We start from the raw sequence: 16,883 nt of genomic DNA on the forward strand, positions 1-16,883 counted from the left end.
CATTGACCTTATTTTATTGTAATAACTCGCAATTAGATTTGAATTCCTTTAGGTGGATATGTTTATTCTAGCCCCTTTCTGCACCTGTTGCTTTGTACCCTTCCTGTTTAGTTCCTTTATGTTACCTCTCTGATCCATGGAGGCATTTGAGTTTGACATTCCTGACATAGTCCTTTCAGGGCACAGCTGAATAGTCCAGTAGAAGAGGAGAAAAGGATAATGCTGTAAAGGAGATTGCGGAGTCAGTTTACAGAAGGCCTTTGATGCTGAGAACTAAGTAGTGTTAGATTTTAATATAGTAGGCAGTCTCAATAGTAAATAATTTATCAAGTACCTATTATGCAGTGTTCTAGCTCCCAGAGATATAGCAGTAAACAAAACAGATAAAATGTCAGCCTTCTTGGAGTCTGTTTACTACAGGGGGTGGGGAGTAGGAAGGGGAGACATGGGAAAATATGTAATGTTGTAATAAATGCTATCAAGAGAGATAAAGCAGGAATTAGGGATAAGGGGTAGAGAGATCAGTGGAGTTCAGTATTATATAGGATATTCAGGGAAGGCTTCCCTAACAAGGTAACTTTAAACAAAAATTTTTTTGTTTTTTTGGTGGGGGGTAATTAGGTTTCTTTATGTATTTTAATTTATTTTTTATTTATTATTATTTTTTTAAGTGGAGGTACTGGGGATTGAACCCAGGACCTTGTGCATACTAAGCATGCACTCTACCGCTGAGCTATACCCTCCCCCTAGCAAGGTGACTTTTTTTTTAATAGACTATTTTTTTTAAAGCAGTTTCAGGTTCACAGCAGAATGGAGCAGAAAATACAGAATTCTCACATAGCCCTGCCCACCCACACATATATACTCCCCTACCCTTAACATCCCTCACCAGTGTGGCATATTTGGTACAATCGGTGAACCAACGTGGACACATTATTATCAACCACAGTCCATAGTTTACATTAGGATTCACTTTTGATGTTGTACATTCTGTGGGTTTTGACAAAATGCATAATGACATGTAGCCACCACTGTAGTATCATACAGAATAATTTCATTGTCCTAAGAATCTCTTGTGCTCCATCTATTCATTTCTCAAGGTAACCTTTTAAACAAAACTCTGAAAGAGTGATGAAGTGATCCATGCAGATAATGGGGGAAGTGTATTTTAAGCAGAAGGAACAGATGTAAATGTCCCAAGTCAGGAACATACTTCACATGTTAAAGAACAGCACTGAGGCTAGTGTGGCTGGAACAGCAGGGACTGGGGTGGGGTGGGGAGTTGTAGGAGATACGGTCAGTCAGGCAACCAGGAGCATGTAAAGGTTTTATAGATCATTGTAAAAATATTACTGAAGTCTGCGTGTGTGAGGGAGGATTCACCAAAAACTGATAAGCACCAACTCTTTATAGACCCTCACCCTATTTGGGCTGCATACCTAACTTTTTAAAAAATAAACGAGGGTAGCATGAATGACATATACCTTTGAAAATACAATAAAAGTTAAGGACCTTCTCCCCCAAAAGTAGGTACTCCTGACTTTAATTTATTTGAATTTCACCAAATTCAAACCACAAAACTTTTAAAGGTCTGGTTTCTAAGACTATGTGTGGGTTTCAGAAACCTAAAAATCATCCAGGAGGGAGGTTAATATATGGAATGTATACTATTCTTTACATCAAACTATAAATTTGGTTTTAAGTGCTCTGTCAGCTAGCACAGTGACTGAAACATGGCTATCCATGAAATGTAGTTTGTAATGTCTGTAATATACACAAATGCTGAAACAGCAGGTACTTACTGAGTATCTTCCATATGTCAGACGTTGTTCTAGGTGCCAGGAACTCATGCATCAACAAAGCAAAGCCCTGCCCTGAAAGAGCTTACTTCATAATGGAAATAGACCACCATCTTGTAAACAAACAGTATTTATACATCTAGTATCTGGTTCTTAGTACGTATTATATGCCAGACATCATTCTTCATTCTGGAAGCATAGTTATAAACTAAATAGATGATGTTTTTGCCCTCTTGGAGCACTTATTCTAATGAGATCTGTATAGTATACATATTTTTAAGATTTGGGGGGGTTGGGTTTTTTTTTATTTTGGGGAGGTTAATTAGGTTTATTTATTTATTTGTTTTTAATGGAAGTACTAGGGATTGAACCCAGGACCTCATGCATGCTAAGCACACACTCTACCACTGAGCTCTACCCTCCTCCAGTATACATATTTTTTTTAAAGATCTTTTTTTCCCAGTGCTGGGACCAGAGACAAGTTTTTCCCATGAGTAATCATAGAATATTGTATAATAACGGTGGTTCTCAATCTTTAGTGCACATTAAAGTCACCTAAAGGAGTTATAAAACAGGTTGCTGGGCCCCACTCCTAGTATTTCTGATCCAGCAGATCTGGGATGGGACCTGAGACAAGTTCTCTGGTGGTGCTGATATGGGTAACATGCTTTGGGAATCACTAGTATAATATAAGGGACATCTGCAGCAACATCCTTAACTGTGTAATTGCAGCAGAATTTTTAACAAATTGTTTGCTCCAGAGCACATTTGAATAAATATTTTATGGAATGCCAAAAAGATGTGTAAGGCTCACTGTACAACTATTATATCTAGAGGAACATTTCCAGCCTGTTCCAAGAAAAGGGTGTTAAATGGTATCCCTTGAACTCTTCAGTGATAACATGAGGTTCTAGTTCTTGACACACAGCCTAAGTTCATCTGTTATATGTTGCTGCTTAAGTGTGTGTTACATATTTTTGTATTTTTACTTTTAATTTACCTACCCCTTAACACACACCCCCAAAAGAGACAGTGTTGGAGTCTTTTTTTTTTTTTTCATGAAAATAATATATTAAATGTGAAATGTTTGTATTTCAGAACTGTTCGCCAGGTGGCACAGGAGCAGTTCTTTTTAATGTGCACCAGATGTTGCATGGGACACAGGCCCCTACTTTTCTTCATTACTCTGCTCTTCACTGTTTTGGGGGTAAGACATTTTGTAATATGCTTATCAATGTGATTCATTCTTTAAACAAGGAATATTCAGAAATTTTTGGTTTTAGCTTGTATTAAATTTAGATCAGTCTATATTTAATAAATAAAATAGTGATTTCCTATACTATTTTAATCATCTACTCTAGTTAACCCTTGGTTTTTAAAAAATGGATTCTAAGCATAGATATATAAATTCTTATTATTCTGTATTGTTTCAGAGCACAGCCAGAGAGAGAGCTAAACATTCAGGCGACTACTTCACTCTTTTAAGGCACCTTCTTAATTATGCTTACAATAGTAATATTAATATACCCAATGCTGAAGTTCTTCTCAATAATGAAATTGACTGGCTTAAAAGAATTAGGGTAAGTTGCATTTAACACTGTGTTTACCATATCAACAGTATTTTATTAATAGATAATTTATAGTTTTGAGCATTTTGATTAAATGAAAAACAAAGAGTAATAAAAAGGACCAAAGAATATACTGTTGATGGATATTAACTCATGATTCACAGGATGAATGCTTAACTAGTTTTGTCATATGCTTTTTCTTTTTACTTAAGACTTGGAATACTGATTTTCAGCTTCTATTTTAGAATCTTGAGGGGGCTTGTTTTGGGGGTTGGTTTTTTTTTTTTTTTTTTTTTTTACAAATTTTCATTTTTTAGAAAGTATTCTTGAACTGTTTTCATCAAAAAATGAGTCTCATAGACTAGCACTTAATTAATCACTCTTGATCTTAGCACATAATACTTTTTACTTAGAATTATATGAGAATTTATTTCCAAAGAGATTTGTAGCTTTTAGCCTTCAGATTAGCATTTCTTCTACTAGTTTGTAAAGCCTACTTCTAGAAGGTTCTGAAGAGAAAAACTTGCTTAGAATGGAAAGATTTGGAGCAATTACCTCTGTCTAGCCGTCTGTTGTTCTGGTTCCCCCCTCTCTCCCTCCCTTGTATAAGTTAGGCATTTGATTTTTTTCTTTGGCAGGATGATGTTAAAAGAACCGGTGAAACAGGTGTTGAAGAGACAATCTTGGAAGGCCACCTTGGGGTAACAAAAGAATTACTGGCTTTTCAAACCCCTGAGAAAAAGTATCATATTGGTTGTGAAAAAGGAGGTGCTAATCTGATTAAAGTAAGTTCTGTCGTCTTGGTCCTAAGCTAGATGTCATAACCTTCTAAATGCTTATTAGCAAATCTGTCTGATTACAGTATCATGTCTTTGGTGTATTGTCTTGACCTTGTTTTTCTTTTCTGCTTTTAAAGAAACTTTATAGAGGTTATAGTAATTTTTTAAATGTAATTTCTAAATTTTATATTTAAAGAAAATTTCAGTACTGTGTATTTTATGAAGTAAATAAGCAGTGTTTAATTTTTCTATTTAGCAAATATGAACTTTTCATTTCATGAGACTATTTAAAATGAGACAAATCTCTTACTGTATAAGACTGTACCTTATATTTCTTAAATGAGTTTCTTCACATGCAGTAACTCAAGGAAGCAAAAAGTATCATTTTAGGACATTTATTTTTATTCAAAATGAGTTTGGGTATACATGTGATTAAAAGAGTATACTTACTTAAAGGGTGAATTTTGTTAAGTGCTACAGTCAGCTCATTCTTGATAGTTAAATAGTTTGTAACCTGAGAAATTGGGTTGGTTTGTTTATTGTGTAAATATTGTTTTGAAGTGGAGTCTTTTTATTAGAAAATCCAAGTAAATTTTCTGAAGTGTAATGAGATCTTGAATTCTGATGAGTAATTTGACATTATTTTCTTCCCAAAGACATTTCTTTCTTTAAAAATATATACATATACACACATGCGCATATGTAACTTTACATACATGTTTTTATAAAAACATATCTATATCATTGCTAATACATAATCCTTTTTTCAACTTTGTAGGAATTAATTGATGATTTCATCTTCCCTGCATCCAATGTTTACCTGCAGTATATGAGAAATGGAGAACTGCCAGCTGAACAGGCTATTCCAGTCTGTAGTTCACCAGCTACCATTAATGCCGGCTTTGAGTTACTTGTAGCATTAGCTGTTGGCTGTGTAAGGAACCTCAAACAGATAGTAGATTCTTTGACTGAAATGTATTACATTGGCACAGCAATAACTAGTAAGTTTCAAAATACAACATTCTGATGACAGATAATTCTCTAATGTGTTCAGATTCTGTTTTCCTTTTTTTCTTTAGGAAACATCTTCAACTCATGTTTTCCTGTCAGTCAGCAACGAGTTTATCATTTAATACCATTACAAGCAAAGAGTTTTAAAGTAGAAAAATAATCAAATGTTTGTTAAATGTCTTCCTGTATGTAAGTGGTGCAAGTATTTAGCAACAAAATTAATTTCATCTCAGTCAAATCTGGACTGAAACCCAAACTCCAAAGTAGAATAGTCAAAATAAATGCCAGAGTTCAAACTTAAAACTCAAATTACATGCGTTGGGAAACCTTTCAGGCCCTCACTTAGAAGCTCTTTAATGTTATTTTCATATAAATTCAAAGAAAATCTTGTTTTAAAGATTGGATTATGAGAAGATAACATTTTAGTTCACTTTTATGTCCTCAGTTAGTGCTCACATGAAGCCCATGAAATAAACTGTATACTCCAGATCTTACTGATACAGAACTGAGGCTCACAAGGGATGAAGGCAGTATAGAATGGCCAAGACAGTAGAAATAAGAAGGCAAACACAACGGAGGCTGTTCTGTTTTAGGAGAAAACTACTGTTAGTTTACAAAGCTTAAAAGTATATTTGATTATAGTAAATCTTTAAGAATGTCGTTATTTTTTGATATGTTGTGTTTCAGAATATAAGGACTTTTAAAGTGATTTTATGAGATTCTGATTAAACTGAATGCTTGAAAGGTGAAACAGTTAGATATTCTACCAAATCTATAGACTGTAAAGTGGGATATTTTGTTCATTTTTTAAAAACAAATCCACACTTTGATCTAGTTAGTTTTGAATAAGTTTAAATTCTCAAGATACACAGCATCACACAGATTCTTTGTCCAACCACCTTAGCAGGAAGGTTGCTTTGGAATTCGGCGTGAACCAACGCGCTGTTTCCATGGGCAAGAGTTACCTTTCCCAAGATGCTTCTGGTATTCAGTTTGCCGCCAGGAGTCACTGTTGTTGTTTGCTCTGTACACATGAGCGCATCTTTTATCCAAATAGAATTCAGTTTCATCTTGGGCATAAACACCTTCAATTTTAAGAACTGTGTGCTACCTCTGCCTCCTCTTCAGAGGACCCTGCTTATAGCCAGCAAAAATAGAGCCTTGGACCACAGCCTTCCAGGCCTATTTGCTATTTTAAACCTCCTATTCCCAGCACGCCTCCACAAGCTCCACGATGGGAGAAAGAGAAAGGCTGCTTGTTTTTAAGTAGTACATTTGCATGGTGAAAATTTCAAATGCCAAAAGAGGATATATTCTAAAAAATATGTTTCCTGCCCATTCTAGTCCCCTGGTCCCCTTTGATAGCGTAACCATTATCTTCAGTCCATGTCTGTCCTCCCAGCATCTCTGTATGCAAAATCCACATAAAAAATCTTTTTTTCTTTAGTTTTTTAACCACGATTGGCATGTAGGACACACAGTGTTCTTCACTTTGTTTTTCCCTTAATATGTCTGCAATTGTTTCCTATTAACATATGAATATATACCTAACTCCCATTTATTAACTGTATACCTTTCAGCTCAATATAATATAGTTTATTTACAGTCTTACAGTGATGATATTTATGTTGTTTCCAGGTTTATACTAGATAGAGGGAGATGTGCAGTGATTTACAGTTCTCAAAGCACTCAAATCCACTATTTCGTTTGCTCCTCAAAATAGCATGATTATAGGCAGAGCAAGTGTTACTCTTATTACTATATTTATTAGAAAGGAAACAGGCTTACCTGAAGATGAAAGAGTTGGTAAGCATCAGAACCTGGATGTAAACTCAGGTGATACCTTAGGATTATTTAAAACTGACTAAGCTATAATATGTTGATGTATTTATATAACATTTCATTCCAGAATGAGTTTGAAGGCCTTTAAAAAAAAATACAAACAAATATACAAAAGTAGAAAAAGTTAAAGTTCATAATGGCTAAACTATTATACAGTTAAAAGTAAAGTTAACATGTAGGAATTAGCATTGTACTATCTTGTGAGAATCCTTATGAACTTAATAGATCCTAAGTGGACAGAATGGTTATATTCATGTTACAAGAATCTTTTATCTTCTTTCAGCTTGTGAAGCACTTACTGAGTGGGAGTATCTGCCACCTGTTGGACCCCGCCCTCCAAAAGGATTTGTGGGACTGAAAAATGCTGGTGCTACTTGTTACATGAATTCTGTGATTCAGCAACTCTACATGATACCCTCCATTAGGAATGGTATTCTTGCAATTGAAGGCACAGGTAGTGATGTAGATGATGATATGTCTGGGGATGAGAAGCAGGACAATGAGGTAAATTTTATTTAGCATTTTTGTTTTCTCTGTTTGAAGTTCTAATTCCAGATAACTATTGTTCTCTCTTCAAGAGTATTATACTTTCATTGGACCTATTGACATATATTTGAAAATAAAGCTGAATCTCCCAGCGGAGACTGCTACCTCAACATAGCACTCACTGTCTGTCTACCAGACTTTCACCTACAGTTAATATTTATAACAGTTTATATGTTTTAAAGCAGTAGTTAATGTATTCACTTTTAGGAGGGGAAGTGTTTGGTATAATTTAGAGTTTGTTAAATGATAAGAATCTTCATTTTTAATAGTAGTTTAACTTATATTTTCACTTTTCTATTTGATATTTTAATTATGTATTTCCATTAATTTGTGCCAAGTTATAAACTATGCCAGTTTCATTATCAGTGCTTACTATTAGATTACCTTTATATTTCCCCCAGATCATAACTCTTTTTGCTTAGGAACAAGCTTCTCTCTACTTGACAAAATTTAGGCTGCCTACCGCATATCCGATGCAGAATAAAGCTGTGGGAAAGTTAGATTGTAGTGGTAGATCAGAGTTAACATAACTATGGCATGGTCCTTTAAAGAAGAGAATATGGCAAGACTTAAGTTGTGATCATGTTTGTATCCACCCGGTATTTCTTTGCTTTTATTTTACCTTTTCCCATTCATGGTGTTGGAGAGAGCTGAAGAAAGAAGCCAGAGCATGCTCTAATTGTAGTAAACATCATAAATGGTTGTTTTCTCATTCCCTCTCTTTTAGTCACCAAACTATCAGCTCTGAGGTAGTTTATCGCTTACAGGACTTCTGAAACAACTCTAGCCTCAACTCTCCCCAGGTCTACTGAACTGCATCAGTAAGGGATTGGGATCTGAGCATTTTTGCTTTTTTAAAAAGTTTCGTAGGCGATGCTTATACCCACAGCTGGTTAAGAACCATTGCACTGGGTAAAAATTCTGATTCTGCAGTCTGTGTCATCTATGGGATGTTGAGTTAAGCTCAACATCAGTTAGGGATAGCTAACTGAAAACATGATATAGTTCAAATAATTTGTCTCACCTTTGCTCTCATGGTACCCTCTGCTTTGTGTTGTTCCAGCAACCCACTGCACTGTAGGGTGTATTTGGTTTGGTTTTTTGCCTGTGTGCTTTTTTTCCCTTCCCCAGACTAAGTTTCTCATGGGCAGTGCTGGACATTGTCTATTTCTATATCAAAGATCTCAAACATAGTTATGCAGCCACCATTTTCTTTCCATCTCTGAGTTTGACTATTCTAATTACCTCATATAAGTGGAATCATACTGTATTTGTCCTTTTGTGATTGGCTTATTTCACTTAACATAATGTCTTTGAGGTTTATCGATTTCATAGTACATGTCAGAATTTCCTTCCTTTTAAAGACTGAATAATATTCCTTTGAATGTATACCACATTAGTTTATCCATTTATTCATCAGTTAAACATTTGGGTTGCTTACACTTTTTGGCTATTGTGAATAATACTGCTGTGAACATGGATGTACAAATACCTCTTCGAGACCTTTCTTTCAGTTCTTTTGGGTGTTATACCCAGAAGTGGAATTGCTGGATTTGGTAGTTCTATGTTTCATTTTTTGAGGAACTGTTTTCTCCAGTGGCTGCACCATTTTACATCACCAACAGTGTGCAAGGGTTGCAGTTTCTTTGCACAAGTCTTTTCTTTCATGAGGTCCAGTATGTCTCTTCTTTCACTGCCTGTGTCTTTGGTGTTATATCCAAATCCAATCCAGTGTTGTGAAGCTTTTGCTCTATATTTCAGTAGTTTCATAGTTTTGGCTTTTACATTCAGATCTTTGATCTGTATTGAGTAGATTTTTGTATATGGTGTTAGGAGAAAGTCCAGCATCATTCCTTTGCATGTGGATGCACATCTAGTTTTTCCAGCACCATTTGTTGAAGAGTACTGCTATTCTTAATATGTATATTTTATTGAATGTATAGAGTTCTGGGCACTTTATATGCATTATGTCGTATAATCCTCATAACAGCTACATGAAGAATGTGTTTTCCCCACTTACACATGAGGAAGCTGAAGTTTACAAAGGTTAAGTAACTTACTTGCTCAAAGTTACTTAGCTTATAAGCGGCAGAACCTGCATTTGTGTCCAGTTTAGTCTTAAGTTAATCACTACACTCTATTCTGGTATATTACGTACTTCTCTGATACATAGAGTTATTCCTTTATGACAAGTCTTATGTGAAATGGTGGACATAAACACTGATACTGTAAATTAAAAGTTAAGTGCTTTGGAAATAAGAAATAGAAGTACAGATCATTTGTTCACAAACTGGCATTTGTCTCAACATATTTTACTATACTTTAATGTTAGATGAGCTCATTAATGATATCTTTTGGTTTCTAGAGCAATGTTGATCCCAGAGATGATGTATTTGGATACCCTCAACAGTTTGAAGACAAACCAGCATTAAGTAAAACAGAAGATAGGAAAGAGTACAATATTGGTGTCCTCAGACACCTTCAGGTCATCTTTGGTCATTTAGCTGCTTCTCGACTACAGTACTATGTGCCCAGAGGATTTTGGAAACAGTTCAGGTAAACTATGGATGGATAGTTATAGGGATACTGCTTAAACCTTTATGAGCATCTCAATACACCAATGTTAAATTTCTAAAACCTATGTTGGAAGACACCTTTATGTTTAACTTCGTAGTTAGGTTTGTCTTGTCTCCAAAGGAGGTAGAGTATCACAGTAAGAAGCAACATTCTTTAGTCTCTTAAGATGTTAAGTCTGTTAAGATGTTTAGTCTCTTAAGATGTTTTATTTTGAACACTTCTAATATATACATAGTAGGGAGGAAGAGTATTAGCCCTTATGTATTCATCACTCTATTTTAACAGTAGTCAATACATGACCAGTCTTAATCTACATTCCTATCTACTTCTTTCCCAATTGTTCTGAAGCAAATCTCAAATACATAGTTTCATCCATAAACATTTCACTATGTATCGCTAAATTTTTTTAACTTAAACATGATACTATTACATCTTTTTAAAATTCCTTAATATCCTTGTCAGTGTTAAAATTTACCCAGTTACCTCATGATTGTTTTTTACTGTGTATTTTTTGAAATCATGATCCAAATGAAGTCCATATATTGCAGATATTGATACAACTCTTTAGTCTCTTCTAATTTTTTTTCACTCTTGAAATTATTTGGGGGGGAGCTGGGAAAACGTGGTTAACCCTGTAAATTTTTCCATCTAGAGTTTATTGATGGGATCCTTAACGGTATTTTCTGTTTTCCTCAGTCCCCTGTATTTCCTTTGAATAAGTAGTGAGTTCTAGAGGCTTGATCAGATTTGGGTGTTAGTTTTCTGGAAATGGACAGGCAAGGCTACTTCATAGGTGGTAACTATTACCTCAGTGAGAAGTACATAATATGTCTCTCTTCTTATGGTAACAACCATTGATCGTCATTGCCTAAATGCAGCATTTCATTGGTGTTACAAAATGGCAACATTCTAATTTTATCATCCTTTAATTTATTAGCTAGAATAGATCTATAATGGAAAACTTCCCTATGCCAACTGTCTATTGTAATATATAATTTAATAGGAAAGGTGGGCTAAATACCTTGGGGCTTTTTTTTTTTTTTAATTAAAAAATCTTCAGTTATATCTTGATCTTGTTTCTCTGGCTTCATTTATTTCACCTTTTTAAAAAATCATTGCCTATTATGTCATGCACTGTGCTATAATACCATAGTACAACCACGTATCTACTGTGTATGAAAAGGCTGTAATCCTTCATAGCAGTGGGTTTTTTAAATAATACTTCTTAGAATCCCTTCAAGGTATCTCCCAGACAGCTGAGAGAGAGCAGGGGAAGCAAAGGGTCACCTGACACTGCCATTCTGGTCCACCTTCCCTGCTTCAATTAGAGCAGCTCCCCTTTTTCCCTGCAAGGATACTGCTTAGATTTCTTTTGAAACCACTGCTTTGTAGTACAATGACTTCCCTATGACTCACTATATAAATTCCTCCGATTCCTCTATCTAGGCCCCCTACTTAATCCATACTTACTGGCTTGCACACAGCACCCAGCTCTACTTTTGCTCTTTTCAATCCCATCACCTGGCACACCCCTTCTCTTCCTCTGTGACTATTCCAGTTCTCTTTCCTTCTCCAGCTTGTCCTGTCTCTGCCATAAGGCTTTTAGTATTTCTGTTCTTCCTCTTCCAAATTACTCTCAAGCTTTTTGAGCTTTTCTCTGAAAATTTGTCATTCAATTACATATAGTTTTCTCTTTTCTTATATTGCATTTTTGACTTCTCAGTTACTCTCTATGCTAGTGGAGCTCGCATAATCATCTAGACCAACACTTTTGGATTATCCACACTTTAGACATGTAATATACTCTTGATACCTGTGGGTTTAATATACTCTTGATACATGTGGGTTAGTTAACCACATTTCCTAGCTGCAGTTTTTAATGTTGAAAAATTTCAAACCAACAGAAAAGTTGAAGTAGTATAATTACCACTTTTGTTATATACTCTTTACCTAGGTTTACCAGTTGTTAACATTTTGCCATATTTGCTTGTTATACTTGGTTTTTGTTTTTTGTTTTTTCTAATCAAATTGATAGTAAATTGCAAATAAGACACTATACATGCTTGAACATGTATCCTCTAAGAATAAGTTTTCCTACTTAATATTTAATACAATTATCACATCTGTGAAATTTTAATATTGATTTAATAATTAATAATGTCTAATATTCTAATAATCATCAGTGTGTATTCCAATTTCCCCAAAATATTCTTTATAACTTTTTCCCCAATTCCAGACTGGTATCCTAGAAGGAATCACAAGAATTTGGTTGTTACTGCTTTAGTCATCTCTAAAATAATCTCCCTAACTTTTCATGTCCTTAATGGTAATGGCGTTTTTGAAGAATCTAGGCCAGTTGTCTTACAGCGTGTGTCTGACTTCCTTGATCTGTATGATTATCTCCCCATGATTAGATTCAGGTTAAACTTTCTGGCAAGGAAACTGTAGGTGATGTTACTATATGCTTCTCATTGCATTGCGTTGCGAGGCATATAGTATCAGTTTACCTGATTATTGGTGGTATTAGTTTTGATCCCTTGGTGTCTTAACAGATCTCTCCATTATAAAGGTACCTTTTAACAAATGATAATATATTTGATTTTAAACTTACTATATGCAAATTTAACAGCTGAAAAAGAAGTGAGATGAGATTTTTTGTTGCGTAGTAAAAGTTAACAGAAGGATTTATTAAAAGACCGTTTGTTCCTCTAGCATACTTAAAATACATTTGTCATATCTCACTTAAAATGAATTTACTTATATTCTCTATATGACTCTATAAATAAAAAACTGGATGTCATTGATAGTTTCTAGCAGTGCCTAGGTTTTATTAGTATCATTTCGCATATTGTGGTACACACAATTGATAGTTTGTTTTCTTGGGATTGATTTGCCTAATTTAAGTGTTTGTAACCTGAAATTTAGGCAAAATGAAAGAAATAGTAGTAATTACAACATCTACATAAAAGTGAGATCAACCACCCCATTTTAATTGCATCTTCAGTTGGATTCAAAATGCATGTGTATACCATATTACCTACAGCAACCATCCTTCTTGGAGCCAAACTGTCCATCAGCCACACCAGTCGTTTGATGGTATTTCTTCCTTACTGAACTACCACTTTGACTATGAGTCTCACTTTCTCTCCCTCAGCACCTGAAACATAAAGAGTGGTTGGTTTTTTTCTACTTCCTCACATAGCTGAAGAATAAAATTGCATTTTACATACTGTCATTTGCTGTTGTATTGCTTTTTTCCTGAAAATATATATTGTATATGTTGTTCTCAGAGTGTTGCACATTACATATTTTTACTCCATTCATTTCTTAGGCTTTGGGGTGAGCCTGTTAACCTGCGTGAACAACATGATGCTTTAGAATTTTTTAATTCATTGGTGGATAGTTTAGATGAAGCTTTGAAAGCCTTGGGACATCCAGCTATGCTAAGTAAAGTCTTAGGAGGTTCCTTTGCTGATCAGAAGATTTGCCAAGGCTGCCCACATAGGTAGGTGCTAACGTACTGTTTATTTTTACTAGTAGTTTTGTACAAAAGTGGAGTATGAGTATTCTACCGAAATTATTAAATACCTGAGACTGGATGAGTTACATACTGTGCATACCTTACTACTGTGGGGTTTTGTTTGTTTTTGTCAGATTACATTAGTAGATTCCTTTAACTCTACCTAAGCTCTTACTATTTCATACTTCTGCATGCTTTTATGTATGATCATGCCTAGGAAAATAAAATGGCATTTTGCATATAGCTACAGTGGTTAATTATAAATTTGCTCTCTTAGAATTAAAATATCTATAATGTTAAATACATTAAGTTTAGACGATAACAGACATGGAGCACTGTTTCCTATACAAATGAAATACTGACTTTTTGAAAATGCATTGATTGTCACCGTCTTTAAGGTATGTTTTCCACACAGAACATTTACAGCAAGAGTTGGCTAAACAAATTGGTTTTTGCTTAAAAGGGAAGTTGTTTGATTAAGGGCTGTTACTGAGAATACTTAAATAACTGTTAGAGTTCGTTACTGATAAATACTTGTTTATCTCTATTATATGGAAGTTTTACTTTGGAACGTCTCTTGTATGTTGTCAATGTTAGTTTGAAATCTCTTCTCACCAAAATATCATAAGATAGTATTTTCTACAAGTCCAAAACAGCATTATATATAGTCATAGGTTATGTGTGTATATGGTTGGTGGAGGTGCTTCATTTTTTAACATAGGGAAGTGATAGTGGGAAAAGCAATACTATATAAATGTTAAACCATTCAGTCCGAATGAGGCCATAAAATTATTCACATAGCTGGGACAACTTTTGATCCTTTTGAAAGACCTTTTGCATTAGGTGAACAATAAAACTGTCACTTTAACCTCTTGTTTTCAATTACTGGTAAAAAAAAAATTAGTATCATCTATTCTTGTCAGTCTTTCTAGGTTTGTTCTAGACAGTTTTCAAAATTATTTGGAAATTACTGGTTTTCTTTGCCAAGTGAAAATGTCCAGAGAACATGATCTTAAAGATCCCTAAAGTTCAAATACCTACTGCACAATTAAACTACTACTGTTATATGCCAGAAGGTTACATAAAGAGCCCTAAGACAGTCTGTTTTAGGGTATTTGTCCAGAACATGGGTTAACAAACTATGGACCATAGGTCAAATCCAGCCCTGCATCTGCTTTTATTAAGTTATATTGGCACATTCCCACTCTCTTACCTACTGTCTGACTGCTTTAGTTATAACAGCAGAGTTCAGTAGTTGCCACAGGAACCTCATGGCCCAAAAAGACCATGTAATATTTACTATCTAGCCTTTTATAGAAAAACTTTGCCAACTTTGCATCTTAGAATGTCCTAGTTTTTAACTGGAATCATAAAATCTAACTTTTCTGTGGGTTCCCCAGTTATAGTAGCAACTTGCTTAATACTTCATATTCAATTCATGTCACTTATAAATGCCTTTATTCCTTAAATTGAAAAGCCCTAAACATGAAGGACTGTCCTAAACATTGACTATCACATAGTGCTTTAAACAGGGTAGGTACTCAAGATATTTGTTGAATGAATGAATTTAGTGATTGAGAATGAATCCCCCACATCCCATGTTCTAAATTTATGAATATATCTCATCAGAAATCTGAAAATTCCTTCAGTAGAAAATTGCCACGAGTTGGGATTCTGGCCCCTATTCAGATTGCTTATCCCCTATTCATTTGTGTGTTCAAACTTGTACTTTAGTAAGGTTTCCATTACAGAAGAGGAGAAACATTTAAAAATTCAGCTCATTAATAATTTAAAATACCCTTTTCAGAACTTGATGAATTCATGCTTTGGCCTTGGCATGAATTACTATCTAAACAGATGACGGTGGAATCGGTATGGTACACCATGAAGCAGTTGCACTGTGAAACCAGACAGGCCTGGCTTCATAACACCATTTTCCTAGTAATCTTGACCAAATTAACATTCTGAACCCCACTTCTCTCATCTCTGACGTGGAGATGGTGGCATTTCTCTAGCAGGTTTGTTGTGAAGGTAAAGAACCTGTTTTATGTAGTGTGTAAACAATCTAATGTCATGGCCAGGAGAGGGTAAGTCACCCATAAATAACTGTCATTTATCGGTAACATTCTATGACTTACAAGTTATGGGTTATATTACAAATACTGCAAAAGTAGTTTTCATTGAGTCCATAACTAAATATGATGTTTAGAAAACTAAGGAATAAATTCTCTTTAATCATTTCTTAAATAATATCTTCAGATACGAGTGTGAAGAATCTTTTACGACTTTGAATGTAGACATTAGAAATCACCAAAATCTTCTTGATTCTTTGGAACAATATGTCAAAGGAGATTTATTAGAAGGTGCAAATGCTTATCATTGTGAAAAATGCAATAAAAAGGTATGGATTGCCCTATTTTGTTTAAAATAATTATGATTACATGTAATGGGTTTGGGAAAAGCTGATTGTTTTTCTTTGTTCTCAAAATTCACCCTCTTTATTCCCTACCCTGCTTTGTGTTACAGTGGTAGCGAAGAGGTAGTTAAGATAACTGACTTAAAGGTTTGTCAGTGAAAGATGATTAAGAGAAAGTGCCAGAAGGGCTGGGGAAAACAGGTGAAGATAAGAGTGAATCACTTTAGAAGTCATAATAGCTTAATACTACATTCTCTTATCTGAGTTACACAGACAGTTTTCCAACTAAACTGCTATTGAAATCCTCAAAGCTACAGAGCTGATGGAGGAATGCATTTCTCCTCTCATGTCCAGAGTTACTAGTCAAGACCAGGAGGTCTGAAACCATTCATTTATTTAGCCACAAAAGAGCTCTTCTACCACCTGTGTTTTTAAACTACTTGAATCAGATTTTTAGACTAACCTGGTTAGTTTTTTGTCTGCGGGCACTTAACTCTTTGGAAGAGACAATTTACATATACATGTGATAAATAATGTGTATTTTTTCTGGGCTCCCAAGCCCTCTGACCTCTGAGTCACCTGTGTTGTTTTGACCTTACATACCACTTAGAGAGGTATTAAAGTCTAGAGGTTGAGATCATGAGCTGTAAAGCCATACTGCCTGCCACTCACAGCTCCAAGAATTGAGGCAAGTTACTTAATCTCTCTGCTACTCGTAATTCCATCCTTAAGATTCAGTAGTAAACATGTTACTACTTGGGCAGCACTTAGCATATAACTTCCGTACCTAATTGCCCAGTAAGTATTAGTTGCTGTTACCTTTCT

General features: G+C 34.8%; 1 protein-coding gene across 4 annotated transcripts in view; it reads left to right on the plus strand.

The window, feature by feature from the left end:
* The window catches only part of USP9X (ubiquitin specific peptidase 9 X-linked), a 113,604-nt gene that overhangs the window by 83,464 nt on the left and 13,257 nt on the right, over positions 1 to 16,883 (plus strand). For all 4 annotated transcript variants that reach the window (XM_031671291.2, XM_015245713.3, XM_031671293.2 and 1 more), the window contains exons 27-34: positions 2,898 to 3,006; positions 3,233 to 3,379; positions 4,006 to 4,152; positions 4,925 to 5,147; positions 7,283 to 7,503; positions 9,911 to 10,101; positions 13,454 to 13,627; positions 15,902 to 16,043. In XM_031671291.2, the coding sequence (XP_031527151.1) occupies positions 2,898 to 3,006; positions 3,233 to 3,379; positions 4,006 to 4,152; positions 4,925 to 5,147; positions 7,283 to 7,503; positions 9,911 to 10,101; positions 13,454 to 13,627; positions 15,902 to 16,043 (1,354 nt within the window). The remainder of the gene's footprint in view (positions 1 to 2,897; positions 3,007 to 3,232; positions 3,380 to 4,005; positions 4,153 to 4,924; positions 5,148 to 7,282; positions 7,504 to 9,910; positions 10,102 to 13,453; positions 13,628 to 15,901; positions 16,044 to 16,883) is intronic.

This window comes from Vicugna pacos, chromosome X, assembly GCF_048564905.1.
Source record: "Vicugna pacos chromosome X, VicPac4, whole genome shotgun sequence".
Lineage (NCBI taxonomy): Eukaryota > Metazoa > Chordata > Mammalia > Artiodactyla > Camelidae > Vicugna > Vicugna pacos.